This window comes from Micropterus dolomieu, linkage group LG06 (assembly GCF_021292245.1).
Source record: "Micropterus dolomieu isolate WLL.071019.BEF.003 ecotype Adirondacks linkage group LG06, ASM2129224v1, whole genome shotgun sequence".
In the NCBI taxonomy this organism is placed as follows: Eukaryota; Metazoa; Chordata; class Actinopteri; order Centrarchiformes; family Centrarchidae; genus Micropterus; species Micropterus dolomieu.
In genome coordinates, this window is record NC_060155.1 from 25,390,986 (window position 1) to 25,407,414 (window position 16,429).

Genomic DNA, 16,429 nt, shown 5'->3' on the forward strand with positions numbered 1-16,429 from the left:
CAAACAGGAAGTTGCTGCCGTGTGGAACTAATCTATCGGTCTGGTGTTTTCCAGGGACACGTATCACCTTAACGTCTGACTATGTGTCACACTCATAGCCTTCCGGAGTTGGGAACCGGGACAGTTGTTAGCTGTGCTGGTGTAAACATTAAATGTACAGTGGCGTGTTTTCTTTTGGTGGTTAATGGGCCTGTTCACAGACTAAACTGTCCAAGGTAACGTTTCCTGTGTTTATTCCGTGGGTCCTTGTTTTGAGTCCAGACCTTTGAATCCGCCTCACTCCGCAGAATTGACTGGTTCTGAACGTGGAAACGGAGCGAAACGTTCACGAGTTGAGTCTGTCTGATTTCAGGATAAGTAACGTTAACCATGAAGGCTTTTTGCTGTCAACTCTCAGGTTTTTCAGTTCGGCTCAATTCACGTTTGTTAGTCAGTTACTAAGCTAACGTAGCGTTAGCTCTCTGTTTTCCCTTCTAGCCTCCATAAAGTCATTTTGCATCATAGCTGTCATTTGTCGTGACTCGTGACTTTTGTGCCATTTTAATGCCGATTCGTTCTGTTTAAACCTTTTACTTACTCTCAGATTACTTATTAGGAGAAGGGAAGTTGTTATTGACAAAACAATCAACAAACGCACCAGTGTTTTCCCAGCACAGTACGGTATGTCGGTATTATGAGGTATAACGTTACCGACGTTATTTCAAAAGAGATCTGAAATTAGACAATACCGATAAAGTTTGATAATTTTGATAATTAATATGTTTCTGTAAAGTCCTGCCAGCGTTTGCTCCTCTCTCTCTCCCTCACCGTGTTTTTTTCTTAGTCTTCCATCTAACGTCAAGTCCAGCCCCAACATTGAGAAGTTCAAATTAAATTTAAAGACCTACCTTTTTTCTCTGGCTTTTACATGATCCTGTCCCTGACTTTATTTTATTTATTTATTTTAATCCATTTTAATTTGACGTTGTTCTTACTTACTTCCATTTTAGCGTCTTTGAATTTTATCTCTACCAAGTTCTCCATATTTTATTAATTTTTTATTAATGTGTATTGGTGCACTAGTGTTTCATTGTGTAGTTGGACACACAATGATATATACTCTTTGTTTGTTTATTCTTGTATTGGGTGTATTGTGTTCTTGGAAAGCACTTTGGGTCAACTCCTGTTGTTTTTAAATGTGCTATATAAATAAAGAGCTGACTTGACTTGGCTTGACTTGACTTTATACAAAGTAGCCTACTACTGATAGAGAAAGTCACTGGAGGAGTCAGATTGAATAAGTGAGTGACACTTAAATAAGATGGAGAATGGAGTATAATTAAAACGGAGAAATAAGTTACTACAAATAGTAAAAACACACCCTCTAACACAGACCCAGCCCACTTAGAAAAAACAAACAAACTGATATATATTTTATATCGGTGTTCAGCCTAAAAGTACCTGGTCCATATCGCCCAGCCCTACAACACAGGTAGCTATAATACTTTAGCTAGTGTTCACCGACAAATTAGTGCTTTAATTTTCTATTGCGATATTTATTTTGTTCAGTATAAAGATTTTACTTAATTGTACACATGGATGTTTGTTGGAAAGAATATTTTTTAGAAGTGATCCACTGTTTGGCATCAAATGCCCATAAAGAAAAGTTTAAAACCACAAACTGGTTTCTTCAACTTTCACTCAGGAGTAAAAATCAGCCTTTAAACTTGAAAGAAATAATGATTTGATTGATAACAGCCCTAGTTGGTCATCAATTGCAGGGCCTTTGGTATCCACATGTTAAAGTGTTTGAGCAAGAGGAAAACTGAGAAAATAATCACCAGATTATTCAATATTTATAATACATTTTTGTTGCAGCCCTAAATGTATAGGTAATGTAGCCCTTTGTTTGATGCACTTTAACAAAGGTTGCACGATATTGACAAAATGTGATATTGCGATGACGATATTAATTTCAAAATTGTTAAATATATGTAAATACACAAGTTGATGGGCCCTGTTTCTGATACGTTTCCCCTTTGACTTCCGTTGTTTTGTTTTCTCCCTTTTCTGTCCTTTCTTTTCTTTCCCTCCTCTCACTCACTTTGCTTTTATATTTATTTTTCATTTCTCTCTCTCTCTCTCTTCAATCACATGCTATCAAAGTATGCACACACATGCTTCGTAGCGTATGTTTGTGTAGTGGACCTATCAGCTCACAATTTCACATGGCGGGACAACTGGCCAATGAAACATGATCATTAAATAGCGGTTTCAAGTGGCCTCTAAATCAAACTCAACTAAACCACGCAGCAGCAGCAGAGTATTGCATACTTTCTGCAACATTTTCTATATTATATTGTGCAACATGGTATTGCGATATTCAGTCAATATATTGTGCACCCCTGACTTTAACGTTACCTAAATTAAATGCAGTATAACAAGAGAAAATGTGTCTGTTCATGCATAAATTGAGTTATCCAAGAAAAGTTAAAGTCAAGGGCAATTGTACTTGGAGAAACAGCTGTTTAACCTCGTTGATCAACACCGCTTGTACGTTAGTGGTTGGTTAGCGGTATCGATTATCATGACAACAATCCTACAGAGGTTAAATAGCTGAGTTTCCCTACCAGTGAATCAGAAGTGAAGAAGTCTCTTTGACCAAGTCTAGTTCCCCTTGATTTTACCTTCCTTGGATAACTATGACCTGGATCAATGAGAACCTTCACAGGTATAAATTGAGTTATTGAACTAAGCTGCAAATGCTGTTGTATTCTGCTGTCTTTCAGTTCCCATGTGCTGTATGTAGCAGCAGATGCTCTCCAAGTAGCGTGACCCTTCCCCCTGAAGCTGTCTGACTGATCCTGTCATCAGCTGGTTGAACTACAGCTTCTGTGACTGGCAGCAGAGCAGGATGTCAGACAGCGGGAACCAGTCCTGTCTGATGGGAGCAGAGGACACGGTCTCCTTCCTGGTATGAGCCATGTGCAGTTAGTACAACTTAATAGCTGTCTATTCTCTCTGTGTTCATGCTGGGATTTAATTTAAAACCACTTAAGGAATTGGTTTATTAATTGATTGAGAGTACTGTTTATTTGATCCCATCAGGGGTGCGATTACAGTTCACTAATGTAGCCGCTAACACTCAGAATGAGTTGGTCATCAGTTGCAGGCTTTTGGTATCCACATGTTGGAGTTTTTGAGCAAGACACAGACTAAACAATTGAGAAAATAATCAGCAGATTAAATATAATTATAAAAGAATTGTTTGTTGCTCTAAACGTATTTGTAAAATGATTTAGCCATTTGTTTGATGTACCATCAGTTATTTTTAAAAACACAATAGCCAAATGTCATAGTTTCTGTTTTTTCTGTGATAGTGAGATGGTATGGATCTTATCTGAAGCCAGCCCAACTAGTTATTGTACCTTGATTTATTGTGCATTATGAAACACACACAACTTCTTCTGAACTATTTGTTTCTTTTACACGTTTGGTTTGGTATGCTTTGAGTGTCCCGTCGCTTCTTTGGTGATGTCCTCCCCAAGTTTGACTTGGTATGAGTTATGGTTCAAAATGCTGTAACTAGAGAGTCTCTGCTTATTGGAAGGAAGCTTTTTTTCCCCCCCACTGTCCGTCCAGTCAATTTTGTGAACAGATGGAGAAGCTGCGAAACCACTGGCACAGATTCAAATGTACACCACAGTCTGGATTTGAATGTAGGAACGTTTGATTTTTGAGCCGTTATTTGGTGTTCAGCTCTTGCTAATACTGTTCGATAGACTGTTATTTCTTATGTTGTAGCTTCTCTTTCCATAGCAGCTCCTTTCACATTGTTTGTTTCTGTCAAGTTCTCTCCCTCGGTAGACTCTCTGTCTCTTTACCTGCCAGTCGTGTGTGTGTGTGTGTGTGTGTGTGTGTGTGTGTGTGTGTGTGTGTGTGCTCACAGCCTTCACTGAAACTTGTCCAGCAGTCACTACACTGCAATTGATATAAAATAGATATTTGTTGGTGATGCTCATATCATTGAAAAATGTGACGTGAACAAGACTAACTCTTACAGCCACGTTTGCTGCTCTGGTGGTGATATAAAATGTCAGGGATCACCATGCATCATCATGCAAAATTTCATGGCAAGCATCCAAAAGTTTTTGAGATGTTTCAGTCTGGACCAAAGAGGATCAAATTACTATCTAATGACGTGTCTGTTTTTGTTCACAGGTGTGTTTGTTTCGAGAATGGGAAGAGTGGGCCGGCCTTGGTCAGGTGGAGGACTATCTGAGTGTTTTGGAGTACTTGGTGTGGGTCTTCACCCCTCTGGCCATCGTCTTCATATTGCCCTTCCTCATCGTCATCCTTCTTTACCTCTCTATACTCTTCCTTCATGTCTATAAGGTATGCACACACTCTTTCTACCATCTGCAATGCGTGAACAGTGAACCACCACAGTTCATGTAATTTAGCAAATTTTAAAAGCACTCACAAATGATTTAAAATGCCATTCATGATTGTTAAGGATAAATAATTATTGCTCATGTACTATTTACTGTTTACACCTTCACATAGTAAGACCTAATGTAACAAAATGTCAGACGTCTGTTACTGAGCAGAGTGCAAGAAAAATTTAACTGAAAACAGAAGCCACCAAATACATCTGCAAGAAATTTAAAATAGCCAGCTCCGTGCTGATTAGGGCATGGGACTGACCATCGAGTCAAACAAATGGACCAGCATATATCAAATCGCCTTCACTGTAGACCGTTGGATACAATAAGTTTATAGTGAATGTAAAGTTGATGAATAGGTCCAGGTGTTGTCAATAATTTACTGTATCAATCATAGGGGTATCGTTGACCCAGGTTGTTAAAAATCTTTTGCTGTCTTGAGTAACTCCAAACCTTATCTTTCGTGATGTTTTTTGTCTAACAGAGGAAGAATCAGCTGAGGGAAGCTTACTGCAACAATCTGTGGGATGGAGCCAGGAAGACCCTGGCAACTCTGTGGGACGGACATGGAGCCATATGGCATGGTAAGACACCACGGACATCATTAGTTCAAGATCTGTGGCATCCTTTTAGATGCTGTCTGTTCAGATAGCATTTATAAAGCCAATCACAGCCAAAGCCAAAAAAGTGTTGCGAAAACAGAAAACACCACCAAATACAAAGAGCGAAAGCTGCAGTTGTTTCTGCACTTGTGTGTGCACGAGAGTGGGCGAATATTAAAGCCCTAATAGACAAAGGAAAATAATATTCAGCAAAGATTTTCAAAATAAAGGTTACACATTTTGATACTGAGTCTATTTCATGAGGTCTCTCCTCATGAAATAGACTCAGTATCAAAATGTGTAACCTCTTTTATTCAGTAAAATTTATACAGGGTTATTTGTTGTTATTTGTTGTTGCATTGTTTAAAGGTGTTTTTGTATTTACTTGTTTTCACACTTTTTCTAATTTCTGTACATGTTGTCAGATAGATGAATGTTTCTCTTATTTGCTTGTGTTTTGTCTGTTGCAATGTGTTCTGAGTAATGAGTTCTCAGGGCCACACTGCTTTTAATGGAATAGCATGCATACCTCATGTACTTTGACCTGTGTCCCAGGCTACGAGATACATGGGATGGAGAAGATCCCTGATGAAGGACCAGCACTGATAGTGTACTATCATGGAGCCATTCCTGTAGACTACTATTACTTTCTGGCCAATGTTATCATCCAGAAGGGACGGACCTGCCACTCTGTAGCTGACCATTTCCTCTTCAAGGTCCCAGGTACTCACACTGTGTCACACATGCACATACACAGTAATCCATACACTATTAATCTCCACAAGTAATGCTGACCTCATTTTATTTGCAGTGTATGTTTTGGTTTACTGTTTTTGTTTGTTTTTAATAGCGTCTTTCACACAAATCAGGGTTTAGCTAAGACTAAATAGATTGCACCAACAAAGTTAGTTTAATCTAATATTTGTTCTAATTTGAGCAAAACTAGGATTAAATGAGAAAATCTACTTTTAAAATGTTATTGATTTAAACCAAAGTTCTTATTTGACACTGTATCTAATATGTTCCTGTCCTCTTGCCCTTTAAACACATATAGGAGGGCCGTCCATAATGCCAGAGCAGCGTATTACTCGTCATTAATAGAGGAAAATAAGAACAACCCCAGGTTGCTTTTCAGCACTGGAGCCAGGCTGACAGAGTCCTATAGCCCTCAGTAGTAATGACGTCATGAGCTTATTTAATGATAAAAAAATTTAATTAGTAGAGGCAAAATCCATTATTTCCTGCCTTCAACCTGCACCGATTTATCTTCAAACTCAGAAACATTAGAAACAGCTGAACAATCTGAAAATCTGATTTAAATTTAGATTGCTTTTCGCCCATCGACCTTCACCAACTAACTTCAGACCCCATACCATTCTTGTGAGTGTGTGTGTGTGAGTGTGCGCGCACTGTGGGATGCAAAAGAGATCATATTTCTCTTCTGCTCACCTACAAAGCTCTTAATGGTCAGGCACCGTCTTATCTTAAAGAGCTCATAGTACCTTACTACCCCACCAGAGCACTGCGCTCCCAGAATGCAGGGTTACTTGTGGTTCCTAGAGTCTCCAAAAGTAGAATGGGAGCCAGAGCGTTCAGCTATCAAGCTCCTCTCCTGTGGAACCAGGTCCTAGTTTGGGTTCAGGAGGCAGACACCATCTCTACATTTAAGAGTAGGCTTTTTAATCCCAGCTTTATCTTGGTTATTTTCTCTTTCTTTTTCTACTGTATCCGTTTCTCTATGTCATCCTGTCCTGTTCTTCCAGGTTTCAAGCTACTGTTGGAGGTGTTCAGTGTAATCCATGGTCCTCAGGAGGAGTGTGTGCGGGCTCTGAGGAACGGCGACCTGTTAGGGATTTCTCCAGGAGGAGTGCGGGAGGCTCTGTTCAGTGATGAGACCTACCCTCTTCTCTGGGGCAAACGCAAAGGCTTCGCCCAGGTCGCCATCGACTCTCAAGTGGTGAGTTGTTGTTCCTGAAATCTGCTGTCACTGTTTGTCAGTCCTTTTGTTAAAGCTTCAGCATGGATTGCATAATATTGTATAATGCTGCATTACATAATGTCTCCCAGTACTCTTGCAGATGCAGTATACAGATTATTGCAACACTAAGCGAGTCCATAGTACCATAGTACATTTTTTATATGTCACATTTATTTCACTTTGGCACATTAACTAGATACACATCTGTTTTATTAGTTCATTTTTAAGTTAACTTTTGATCACATTTGAGTTCATGGATGTGCTTGTTATTTAATCAAAAATTAACAATTAATTTAATTTATTAAATTAAATTTTATTAAATAGCTAAAGCTTGGTGCGTCCTGTGCGTATGATGCCAGATTAGTATACCTTTTCCCCAATTTTCAAGTCTTCTTATACACATTTGATATTTCTCACACTATGCCTCGATTGTTTTGTATAGCTAAATTCAGTCTTGTTCCTCCACTCCTACAGTTCTCACATATTATTCTCTGTGTAAGAACACTGCAGTGTAGAAAACCCTCCTCTCTAACCTTGTCTTTGTCTTTCTTTCAGCCAATAATTCCAATGTTTACTCAAAATGTGCGAGAAGGCTTCAGATCTCTGGGAACACTCAGTAAGTTAAAATCACAAAAATAACATCACCAAGCTCATGGTAGCACTGATGGACACACACACCTTCAAGTTTACACAGGACACACACACACACAGGACGACTTAGCACAGGTCATTCAACATATCAATGTATCGAGGTTGTTGCCCCTTCATGCTTCAGTCACATAGAACATATTTACAAATGTTTTAATTAGAATAGACTAAATGAAGAAGTCTCACAACCTGAGGGAAGAAGCTGCTCTGCAGTCTGGTGGTCTGACAGCAGACACTTCTGTATCTCTCTACTGTCCTTTAGTATCCTTTGGGCTCTTCTGAGCGTTTTTTAATCACTCGCTTCAGAGCCCTCCTGTCCTGGACCATGCACAACCCTTTACTATATTCTCTGACGCTGATACCCAGGCACTTAAAACTGTTCACCTGCTCCACCTCAGCTCCAATGATGGTCCTTGGTTTTGCCGACGTAAAAGCAGTTGGTTGTTCTCTAGGTTGATATCCTCGCGAGTCGCAATATGAATTATTTTGTTTGAATTTGTTGTTTCAGACTGTATGGAGAGCGTAGTGACTTACAATAATGTATTATTTATTATTAGACACAGCACTTGTTGTAGTAGATACATTCAGTGTTGGTTTGCACGTGTAGTTTGTTGACAAGAAAAACACATCACCAAACCTATCCTCGAGATAGTGTGGTAGCAAAGGGAGTCCGCTGACCTGACCACTCTCTTTGTATTTTTCCATGTAACATGCTCTCTCTCTCTCTCTCTCTCTCTCTCTGTCTCTTTCTATCCAGGGTTTTTCCGCTGGGTGTATGACAGGTTTCGTCTCCCTATAGCTCCTGTTTATGGTGGATTTCCTGTGAAGTTTCGGACCTTTCTTGGTGATCCCATCCCATATGACCCCAACATAAACGCTGCAGAGCTGGCAGAGAAAGTCAGTGAGCTAAAGTTATTGTACTGCTGGGAAATGTGTTTGTTTGTTTCTCCTCAAATCGTCTGAGCAGTGACCATTAAACAGTCCTTGGGGTTAAGAATGTGCTTAAATTTGTGCGCACAAAAAATAATCCATGCACTACCACATAACATTTAATAGTTGACATATTATCATATGCTTAAGGGACAACGCACGATGTTGTTCAAAAGTCAATCCAATCCAAACTATATCGACGTATCTCTATCAAAAATCAAATCAAACTTCATACCATCTGCTGCTAACACTGAATGTTCCTCCCTAACTGACTGGAAGAGACGTAACAATTTGGAAATTTAAATTTAATCATTTCCACGTCTGGATAAATATGAAAAAAGTAAACAGACTATCTTTTCTATGTAAGGAAATTTATACCTTTATGTTCATTGTGGTTTAAATGGACACAATGAATAAACAAGGCTACACAGATTAAAATTATATGCGGCCGCTTCAGGTGTAGTTGGTTTGATCAGCTGGAAGTGCAGCCTCTCTTTTCCTCTGTTTGCTGCTTTAGACTCTTTAGTAACGGCTAGTTTAGTGACTTGTTTAACAGACTCCTGACTCGTTTTCTACTTATACCACTGAAGGAAAAAACACTCGCGGAGATCTTTCAATTCAGTTTATTGATCGAAAGTGAACAAAATAATTCTCCACAGTTTACTTTCAACAAATGTATCATAAAATTAAAATCTTAAATTTGTTTCCCACAACTAATTTGCTCACTAAACTATTTCACTCCTCCTCTGTCATTCAAATACAAAAAACTCCCAAGCTGTAGTCTTTCCCCTTATGAAACCTAATTGGGATGAAGAGAATACAATTTCCCAGTTATTTGAAACGAAAAAAAATTAAATATTTAACCTTGCTTATCCATAACAACAATAAAAATAATAATAGGCTACCAATTAACTACTATGGCTTCAACAGGTGGCATTTTATGCAAGGTAGTATGAAATGAATGAAATCCTCTGTTGGTATCTGTATCATTTTAAGGGTACTGGTTTTGGTACTGGTATCGTAACATTTTAAACGATACCCAACCCTAGTCTTTATCTGGTTGAAGGGTTTCTTTCTTTATGAGTGGCAGCACCACCACTTACCACTGGAATGTGAAATTCTGATGGGTCCTAAACTATAAATCACCACTCTCATTGTGATTAAATCCGTGGGGTGTCTTCTTGCAGGATGTTTTTTATTCATGTGAGCTGTTCCACAAAACACCGATCATTCGCACGTAGTATTGCTGAATGCTTTTTTTACTCTTCAGGTCCAGCATGCAGTCCAGTCTCTGATAGACCAGCACCAGCAGATACCGGGGAACATCCTGAGAGCCTTGTTGGAAAGATTTCACACCAAACACAAAGACCATTAACATCAACAGTCCAGCAGTCCATCGTGTGACTAAAACAACCCGTCACATCGGCTCAGGCGGCTGCAGTGTGCACAGGTTTGGTGGCCTAACATGTTGGAATATTTGCACAGCTTTCTTCACTGCCCCCAAACACTACTGACTGAAGCTGCTGAGGGTGTTTTTACGTACAGTACATGTTCTTTGGATCGCACCTTTCTGATATGTATTCTTGTGTACATTGAGTCCCTTTTTATCAGATCATTCACAGGATGAATCTGTTTCAGGACAGGCTTCCTGAAGTTGTTACTGGTTTTTTCAATACACACATGGACAGTATGTTTTTTTTCTCGTGTTCTGATATCTTTGTCTTTAGTAATTACAGTACGGTGAGTTAAAGATAGACCTGTGGACTGAACTGTGGGCTGATTGGTTGGTCGAACTACTGGTTAGATGTAATTGGTCTTTGTAACTATTGTCAGTTTAAATATACGGTATTCAGACTGTGATATAATTATTTTGGTCAACAAGAGATTCATATTGATGGTTAGTCACTTAATTTGGTTTATTGTCCATACCTATGAATTGCAGAGACTCTGCAGACGTTTGCTTGTAATGATGTACTGTAACAGCACTTTGAGTTTGCACATCTTCAGTCTCACTTGACCTGGAGTAAATAATGGAACTTATTCTTGGGATCAGGCTTCAGGGTTAGATTAGAGTCTCAACAGGCAGAGGATACAGAGCTGAAGCCAGTGGTTATGGTTGGACCACTACAAAAAGTAAAAAAGAGTTTCATGTTGAAACCACCAGTATCATAATTGTCCCAGGAACACACACTACACTGGCCTCAGGTTACAGCAGCATGGGCTAGATGAGATTACCTTCTACAGTGGGGAGAACAAGTATTTGATACACTGCTGATTTTGCAGGTTTTCCTGCTTACAAAGCATGTAGAGGTCTGTAATTTTTATCATAGGTACACGTCAACTGTGAGAGACGGAATCTAAAACAAAAATCCAGAAAATCACATTGTATGATTTTTAAATAATTTATTTGCATTTTATTGCATGACATAAGTATTTGATACATCAGAAAAGCAGAACTTAATATTTGGTTTGCAATTATAGAGATCATACGTTTCCTGTAGTTCTTGACCAGGTTTGCACACTGCAGCAGGGATTTTGGCCCACTCCTCCATACAGACCTTCTCCAGTTCCTTCAGGTTTCGGGCTGTCGCTGGGCAATACGGACTTTCAGCTCCCTCCAAAGATTTTCTATTGGGGTCAGGTCTGGAGACTGGCTAGGCCACTCCAGGACCTTGAGATGCTTCTTACGGAGCCACTCTTTAGTTGCCCTGGCTGTGTGTTTCAGGTCACTGTCATGACCCAGCCACAACACCTCTTCAATGCTCTTACTGAGGGAAGGAGGTTGTTGGCCAAGATCTCGCGATACATGGCCTCATCCCTCCTCCCCTCAATACGGTGCAGTCGTCCTCTCCCCTTTGCAGAAAAGCATCCGCAAAGAATGATGTTTCCACCTCCATGCTTCACGGCTGGGATGGTGTTCTTGGGGTTGTACTCATCCTTCTTCTTCCTCCAAACACGGCGAGTGAAGTTTAGACCATAAAGCTCTACTTTGTCTCATCAGTCACATGATCTTTTCCCATTCTGATGATCTTTGGCAAACTTCAGACGGGCCTGGACATGCGCTGGCTTGAGCAGGGGGACCTTGCGTGCACTGCAGGATTTTAATCCATGACGGCGTAGTGTGTTACTAATGGCTTTCTTTGAGACTGTGGTCGCAGCTCTCTTCAGGTCATTGACCAGGTCCTGCCGTGTAGTTCTGGGTTGATCCCTCACCTTCCTCATGATCATTGATGCCCCACAAGGTGAGATCTTGCATGGAGCCCCAGACCGAGGGAGACTGACCGTCATCTTGAACTTCTTCCGTTTTCTAATAATTGCAGTTGTTGCCTTCTCACCAAGCTGCTTGCCTATTGTCCTGTAGTCCATCCCAGCCTTGTGCAGGTCTACAATTTTATCCCTGATGTCCTTACACAGCTCTCTGGTCTTGGCCATTGCAGAGAGGTTGGAGTCTGTTTGATTGAGTGTGTGGACAGGTGTCTTTTATACAGGTAACAAGTTCAAACAGGTGCAGTTAATACAGGTAATGAGTGGAGAACAGGAGGGCTTCTTAAAGAAGAACTAACAGGTCTGTGAGAGCCGGAATTCTTACTGGTTGGTAGGTGATCAAATACTTATGTCATGCAATAAAATGCAAATTAATTATTTAAAAATCATACAATGTGATTTTCTGGATTTTTGTTTTAGATTCCGTCTCTCACAGTTTAAGTGTACCTATGATAAAAATTACAGACCTCTACATGCTTTGTAAGCAGGAAAACCTGCAAAATCAGCAGTGTATCAAATACTTGTTCTCTCCACTGTATATAGAATCCACGCCTACAACAAGAAAACATCATTTTTTATTACATAGTGTCCGTGATATTGACTATATAAATAATTACCAGTGGGTTTCCCTATCATTTAATTGAAGACCAGGACCCACCCGGCTGCCGTCTGGAGATACGGACGTATTCGCTGACTTCAGAGCAGTTTCTTTCCCCAGGCTGTGAGACTCCTCCATTCCTCCTCTACATGCCACCATAAATAATGGTTTTCTGTTTGGTTTTGTGTAAAATGAGGGGACACCTTACAGCTTTGCGTTTCGTTGTACAACCTGGTGTTGTTTAATGATAAATAAATGAACCTTGAACCTTGAATATAGACATGCAGTTAATGGTAATGTTTTATTCTTCTGACTTACTCTCTTAGGACGTGTCTTCATAGGATATGAAAGGGAAATCTAATTTGGTAGTATAATTAAATGGAAGGGGGTGGTGAATTATAGAGACATGTTCTACAGTACCTTCTGACTGACTGAATCTTACACTGCCAGTGACTGGCTAATAGTTTCTGGGACAGTTTGCAGGAGCTTTTTCCAATATATTTACCATTATAGAATTGACACAGAGGCTGGACAAACACCTGGCGATGAAATTCAATCCAATATAATTCCATTTTTTGGTGAGACTGTCAAAGAGGTGTTGATTCATTTCTTGGTTATCTGTGAAGCTGTAGTTTATGTTGTGTATTTAATTCGATTGTAAGGTCTTCCTATTATTTTGTCCATGGTTGCACAAATATCTTGGTATTTCCAGATATTCAGAATTAACCAAATCACAGACCCATCGTAAATAACTCGTGGAATGATTAATTCAACTTAGAAGATACACCGGAAAGCTTTAAATTCTGCTGAAATAATTTATTAAGCAAGGGATTATCTTTGAGGTGTACCTTGAACCAGACTGATCAGTATCAGAACATGTGATGTTGCTTGCTTCAAATTGTAACACCTTTTCCTATTGGCTTTAAAAATAAGAGCAACCATCTTAATTTGAAACTATTAGATGGTCAACGTAAAATGAATCAACATGATTGGAAAGCATGAAGTGTGAGGATTTGCTGCTTCTCTCTTTTTTATAATATTGGACTGTAAGTCAGACAAAACATTTGAAGACAGTACCTTGCTCTCTGGGAACTTATGATTACCATAATTTGTTGACATTTAAATTGATTAATTTAAAGAAAAAAATAATGATATCTATCATTGGCTGTAGCCCGACAAATAGCAGTGGACTTTGTTGTGCCTTGACTCTGAAAATGCCAAAGTTGATTTGATTTTGATTTTATTGGACAGTAACACAAATAAATACATAAAAAGATGCCAACACAGTGACAGTACAAATCTATCAGAACTGTCAAGGATAACACAAAAAAGTTACAAACTTATGTTCATTGTGGTCCTCGTTGTAGTCTGATAAAGAAAGCAAGGCAAGCCAAGGATGACTAAAAGTACCCCATACAATCAACCCTTAAAATGAGCTGATAAGTTGTAGATTATTTGTTAGAGTTGATGCAGTAGGTGCCTTTTGTCAGTCAATGAAACTTCACGTGATTGATAGGACTATATTTAGTTAAAGAGGGAGATATATGCACTTAACAAATATACAGAGAAGTTCAAAATGTATTAAAATAAAACAAGATGACTGAAAACAATAAAATAGATAAACAGTGTTAATGAGCCATAGCCAGACTAAAAAGGCAAATATTTTAATTCAGCTCTAAGCTAAAGGATGGTACCAAATGGTTTACACTTTGGAATAACTGGTACATACAAAAGCATTTCGAGAAGGCAGGTATAATGCAGTGAAAAGATTTTGAAGCAACCAATGCGAGGAATGTAAAATAATTTGTGCTGTCCTTCTGGCCTGGAGAGATGACTTCACTTTAGCAGTTTTCAGAAAGAGAGAGAGCAGATTTGATTTCAAATCCCCTTTTTAAACATCATTCCCTTAAACCTTCATTAGACGCCTATTGATGTTATTATTCTTATGCATTATTGTCTAGGGTTTTTTTATATATTTTTTTGGCACAGATGCAGTTTTGGTGGGGAAAAACTACATCCTGATATTCATGTGTTGATAGTTTTTACAGAAATCTTCACCACTAGTACTAACCAAATATTATCAACATGTACAGTCACTTCTGCCAGAGAGTGTACAACACAGAAGAACTGAAATTAATGGCAAATAGAAATGTCTCAAGCTGAATTTAAGTACATAACATCTAACCAAATGATCACTATTGGAGAACTTGTTTTGCGCTTCATTCTGATTTCTATATTTTTCTGTGTGTGTGTGTGTGTGTGTGTGTGAGCAAACAAAACTGAGCCTTTTACCTTGACAGATACTGACCACCAAAACCTCAGTGTCCCCTTACAAAACTCAAGTATCTTCTCGCTGTAATATTTATCATATCAGTACAAATACTGATCTATCACTTTATTACTGCATAGTTTGTGTGTATAAACATACTATGCAGCAATAAAGATAATGATCTAAAAATAAATAATGATGTAATATGATCATATTTATCATTGTCGGTGCTTAATCAGCAGTGTTGTAAATCAAATAAACTAATCATTTATCATTTACAAATTGTGGGTTGGAGATTAAGTGTAATAGTCTGTGTGTTTTAACATATTTATATATATTTGCATGTATAAGTATGTAAATATGATTCAACAAGGTATTTTGCACTAAGTCTTCAAAGTATCACTGCCAACTGTGATTTTATTTTTCATTTTTAAAGACGCCTTTTGTGAGACCAAGTGTGTTTTTGAGATATCTAACTGCATGCTTTACTGCTGTTGCCTTCTTTCTTTCTTTATGTTGTTAGTTTTGAGATGACCTAACATATATTTGTAATTTGTGTCAATATAATATAAATGTTGCACTTTTAAATATTGAGATCCCATCAATCTGTTAATAAATCTATTTTATTAAGATGTTTCGTGTGAATTCCTTTTTGTTTTATTCACAGTTGCTTGTGTTGTAGTGGATCCACCCAGTGGGGTTTGTAGTAATGCAGTGAATCATGCATTAATGATGAAATGAGACTCTCACAGTGTTTTAATCATACACAGCTCTGAGTGGCTAATAGTCACTCTGTTATGTGCAGCACACAGGAGTGGACATTAACAAATGTAAGACACAGGTCTGGTTAGTACTGAGCTGTGGTGAAAGAGATGTGCATCTATTTATGAACACAATGTACATACAGTAGGCCTATTTACAGTCAAATGGGTACTGCAAATACCCATTTTTGCCCCCCCCACCATAGATTGCTTAGACAATACGGTTTTATTTTGATCTTGATTGAGATGTGTGGATATATTAAAGGCAACATTGCATTATCTTTGTGATTCCTTGACCATGTTACAGGCACTGGTACTACTGATGTTCATGCATCATCATACAGCGCTTCATACATGTCTTCTTCATCATCTTCTTCCTGACTGAATCCACCCAGTTAAAGGTGTTTGCTGCCCTCTACAGGAGGGGAAAGGGCAAATTCTAAATATGAAAAAAATCAAGGGCAAAGATTACTAAATTGTGTACACACATACTTTTTGTTTTCCCCATGACACCGCTAGGGCTCTGTACTAATAAGCCTTCCAACATGCAAAAAATGATGAAACTGGATATAATGTTAAAATGACAGACAAAATGCCTCAAGTGGTGGACTGATTAGATCTCAAAAAACCAGGCAGTTGTTGAAATAAACATCATGAATGAAATATGATACTGCACAGGTTTTTGTTACACTGTGGAGAAGCCTACAGCATCAGCGGTCTTGCATGTAACGTACATTTATTTATGACTTCCATAAGAGCTGGTGTATATCGCTATATCATCCTCAGAGAAATTGTATAGTAGTCTCCTCCTTTTTTAGTTCCTGTTATATTTGTTAGATTTTTTATCCCAGGGTTCAATAAAAGAGTGAAAATGATAGGTGATGGTCTCTAATCCCACTCTGCTATTGGACAGGGTGCCATTTACCTGTGATGTTGATACCTTATACATAGTTTT

General features: G+C 38.7%; 1 protein-coding gene across 3 annotated transcripts; it reads left to right on the forward strand.

Moving 5' to 3' along the window:
• Positions 1–78: 78 nt before the first annotated feature.
• tmem68 (transmembrane protein 68) lies at positions 79–15,345 on the forward strand. Of its 3 annotated transcripts, XR_006825496.1 has the most exons (10): positions 79–215; positions 2,769–2,953; positions 4,201–4,374; positions 4,909–5,008; positions 5,582–5,749; positions 6,790–6,983; positions 7,560–7,620; positions 8,410–8,549; positions 9,853–10,032; positions 12,493–15,345. XR_006825496.1 is itself a non-coding variant. In XM_046052649.1 (9 exons), exons 2-9 carry the CDS (start codon positions 2,894–2,896, stop codon positions 9,955–9,957), a joined length of 1,002 nt encoding a protein of 333 aa, XP_045908605.1. In that variant the 5' UTR covers positions 79–215; positions 2,769–2,893; the 3' UTR covers positions 9,958–10,862. The 3 variants fall into 3 exon arrangements, 2 of the variants coding, with proteins under 2 accessions (XP_045908605.1, XP_045908607.1); XM_046052649.1 differs by lacking the exon at positions 12,493–15,345 and having other exon boundaries at positions 9,853–10,862; XM_046052651.1 differs by lacking the exons at positions 79–215; positions 12,493–15,345 and adding an exon at positions 236–331 and having other exon boundaries at positions 9,853–10,862.
• Positions 15,346–16,429: the final 1,084 nt, after the last annotated feature.

Coding starts and splice junctions, on each gene's coding strand:
- tmem68 (XM_046052649.1), top strand. CDS start 2,894: ATGTCAGACAGCGGGAACCAGTCCTGTCTGATGGGAGCAGAGGACACG. Junction 2,954..4,200: donor AGGACACGGTCTCCTTCCTG/GTATGAGCCATG, acceptor TTTTGTTCACAG/GTGTGTTTGTTTCGAGAATG. Junction 8,550..9,852: donor CTGCAGAGCTGGCAGAGAAA/GTCAGTGAGCTA, acceptor TTTACTCTTCAG/GTCCAGCATGCAGTCCAGTC.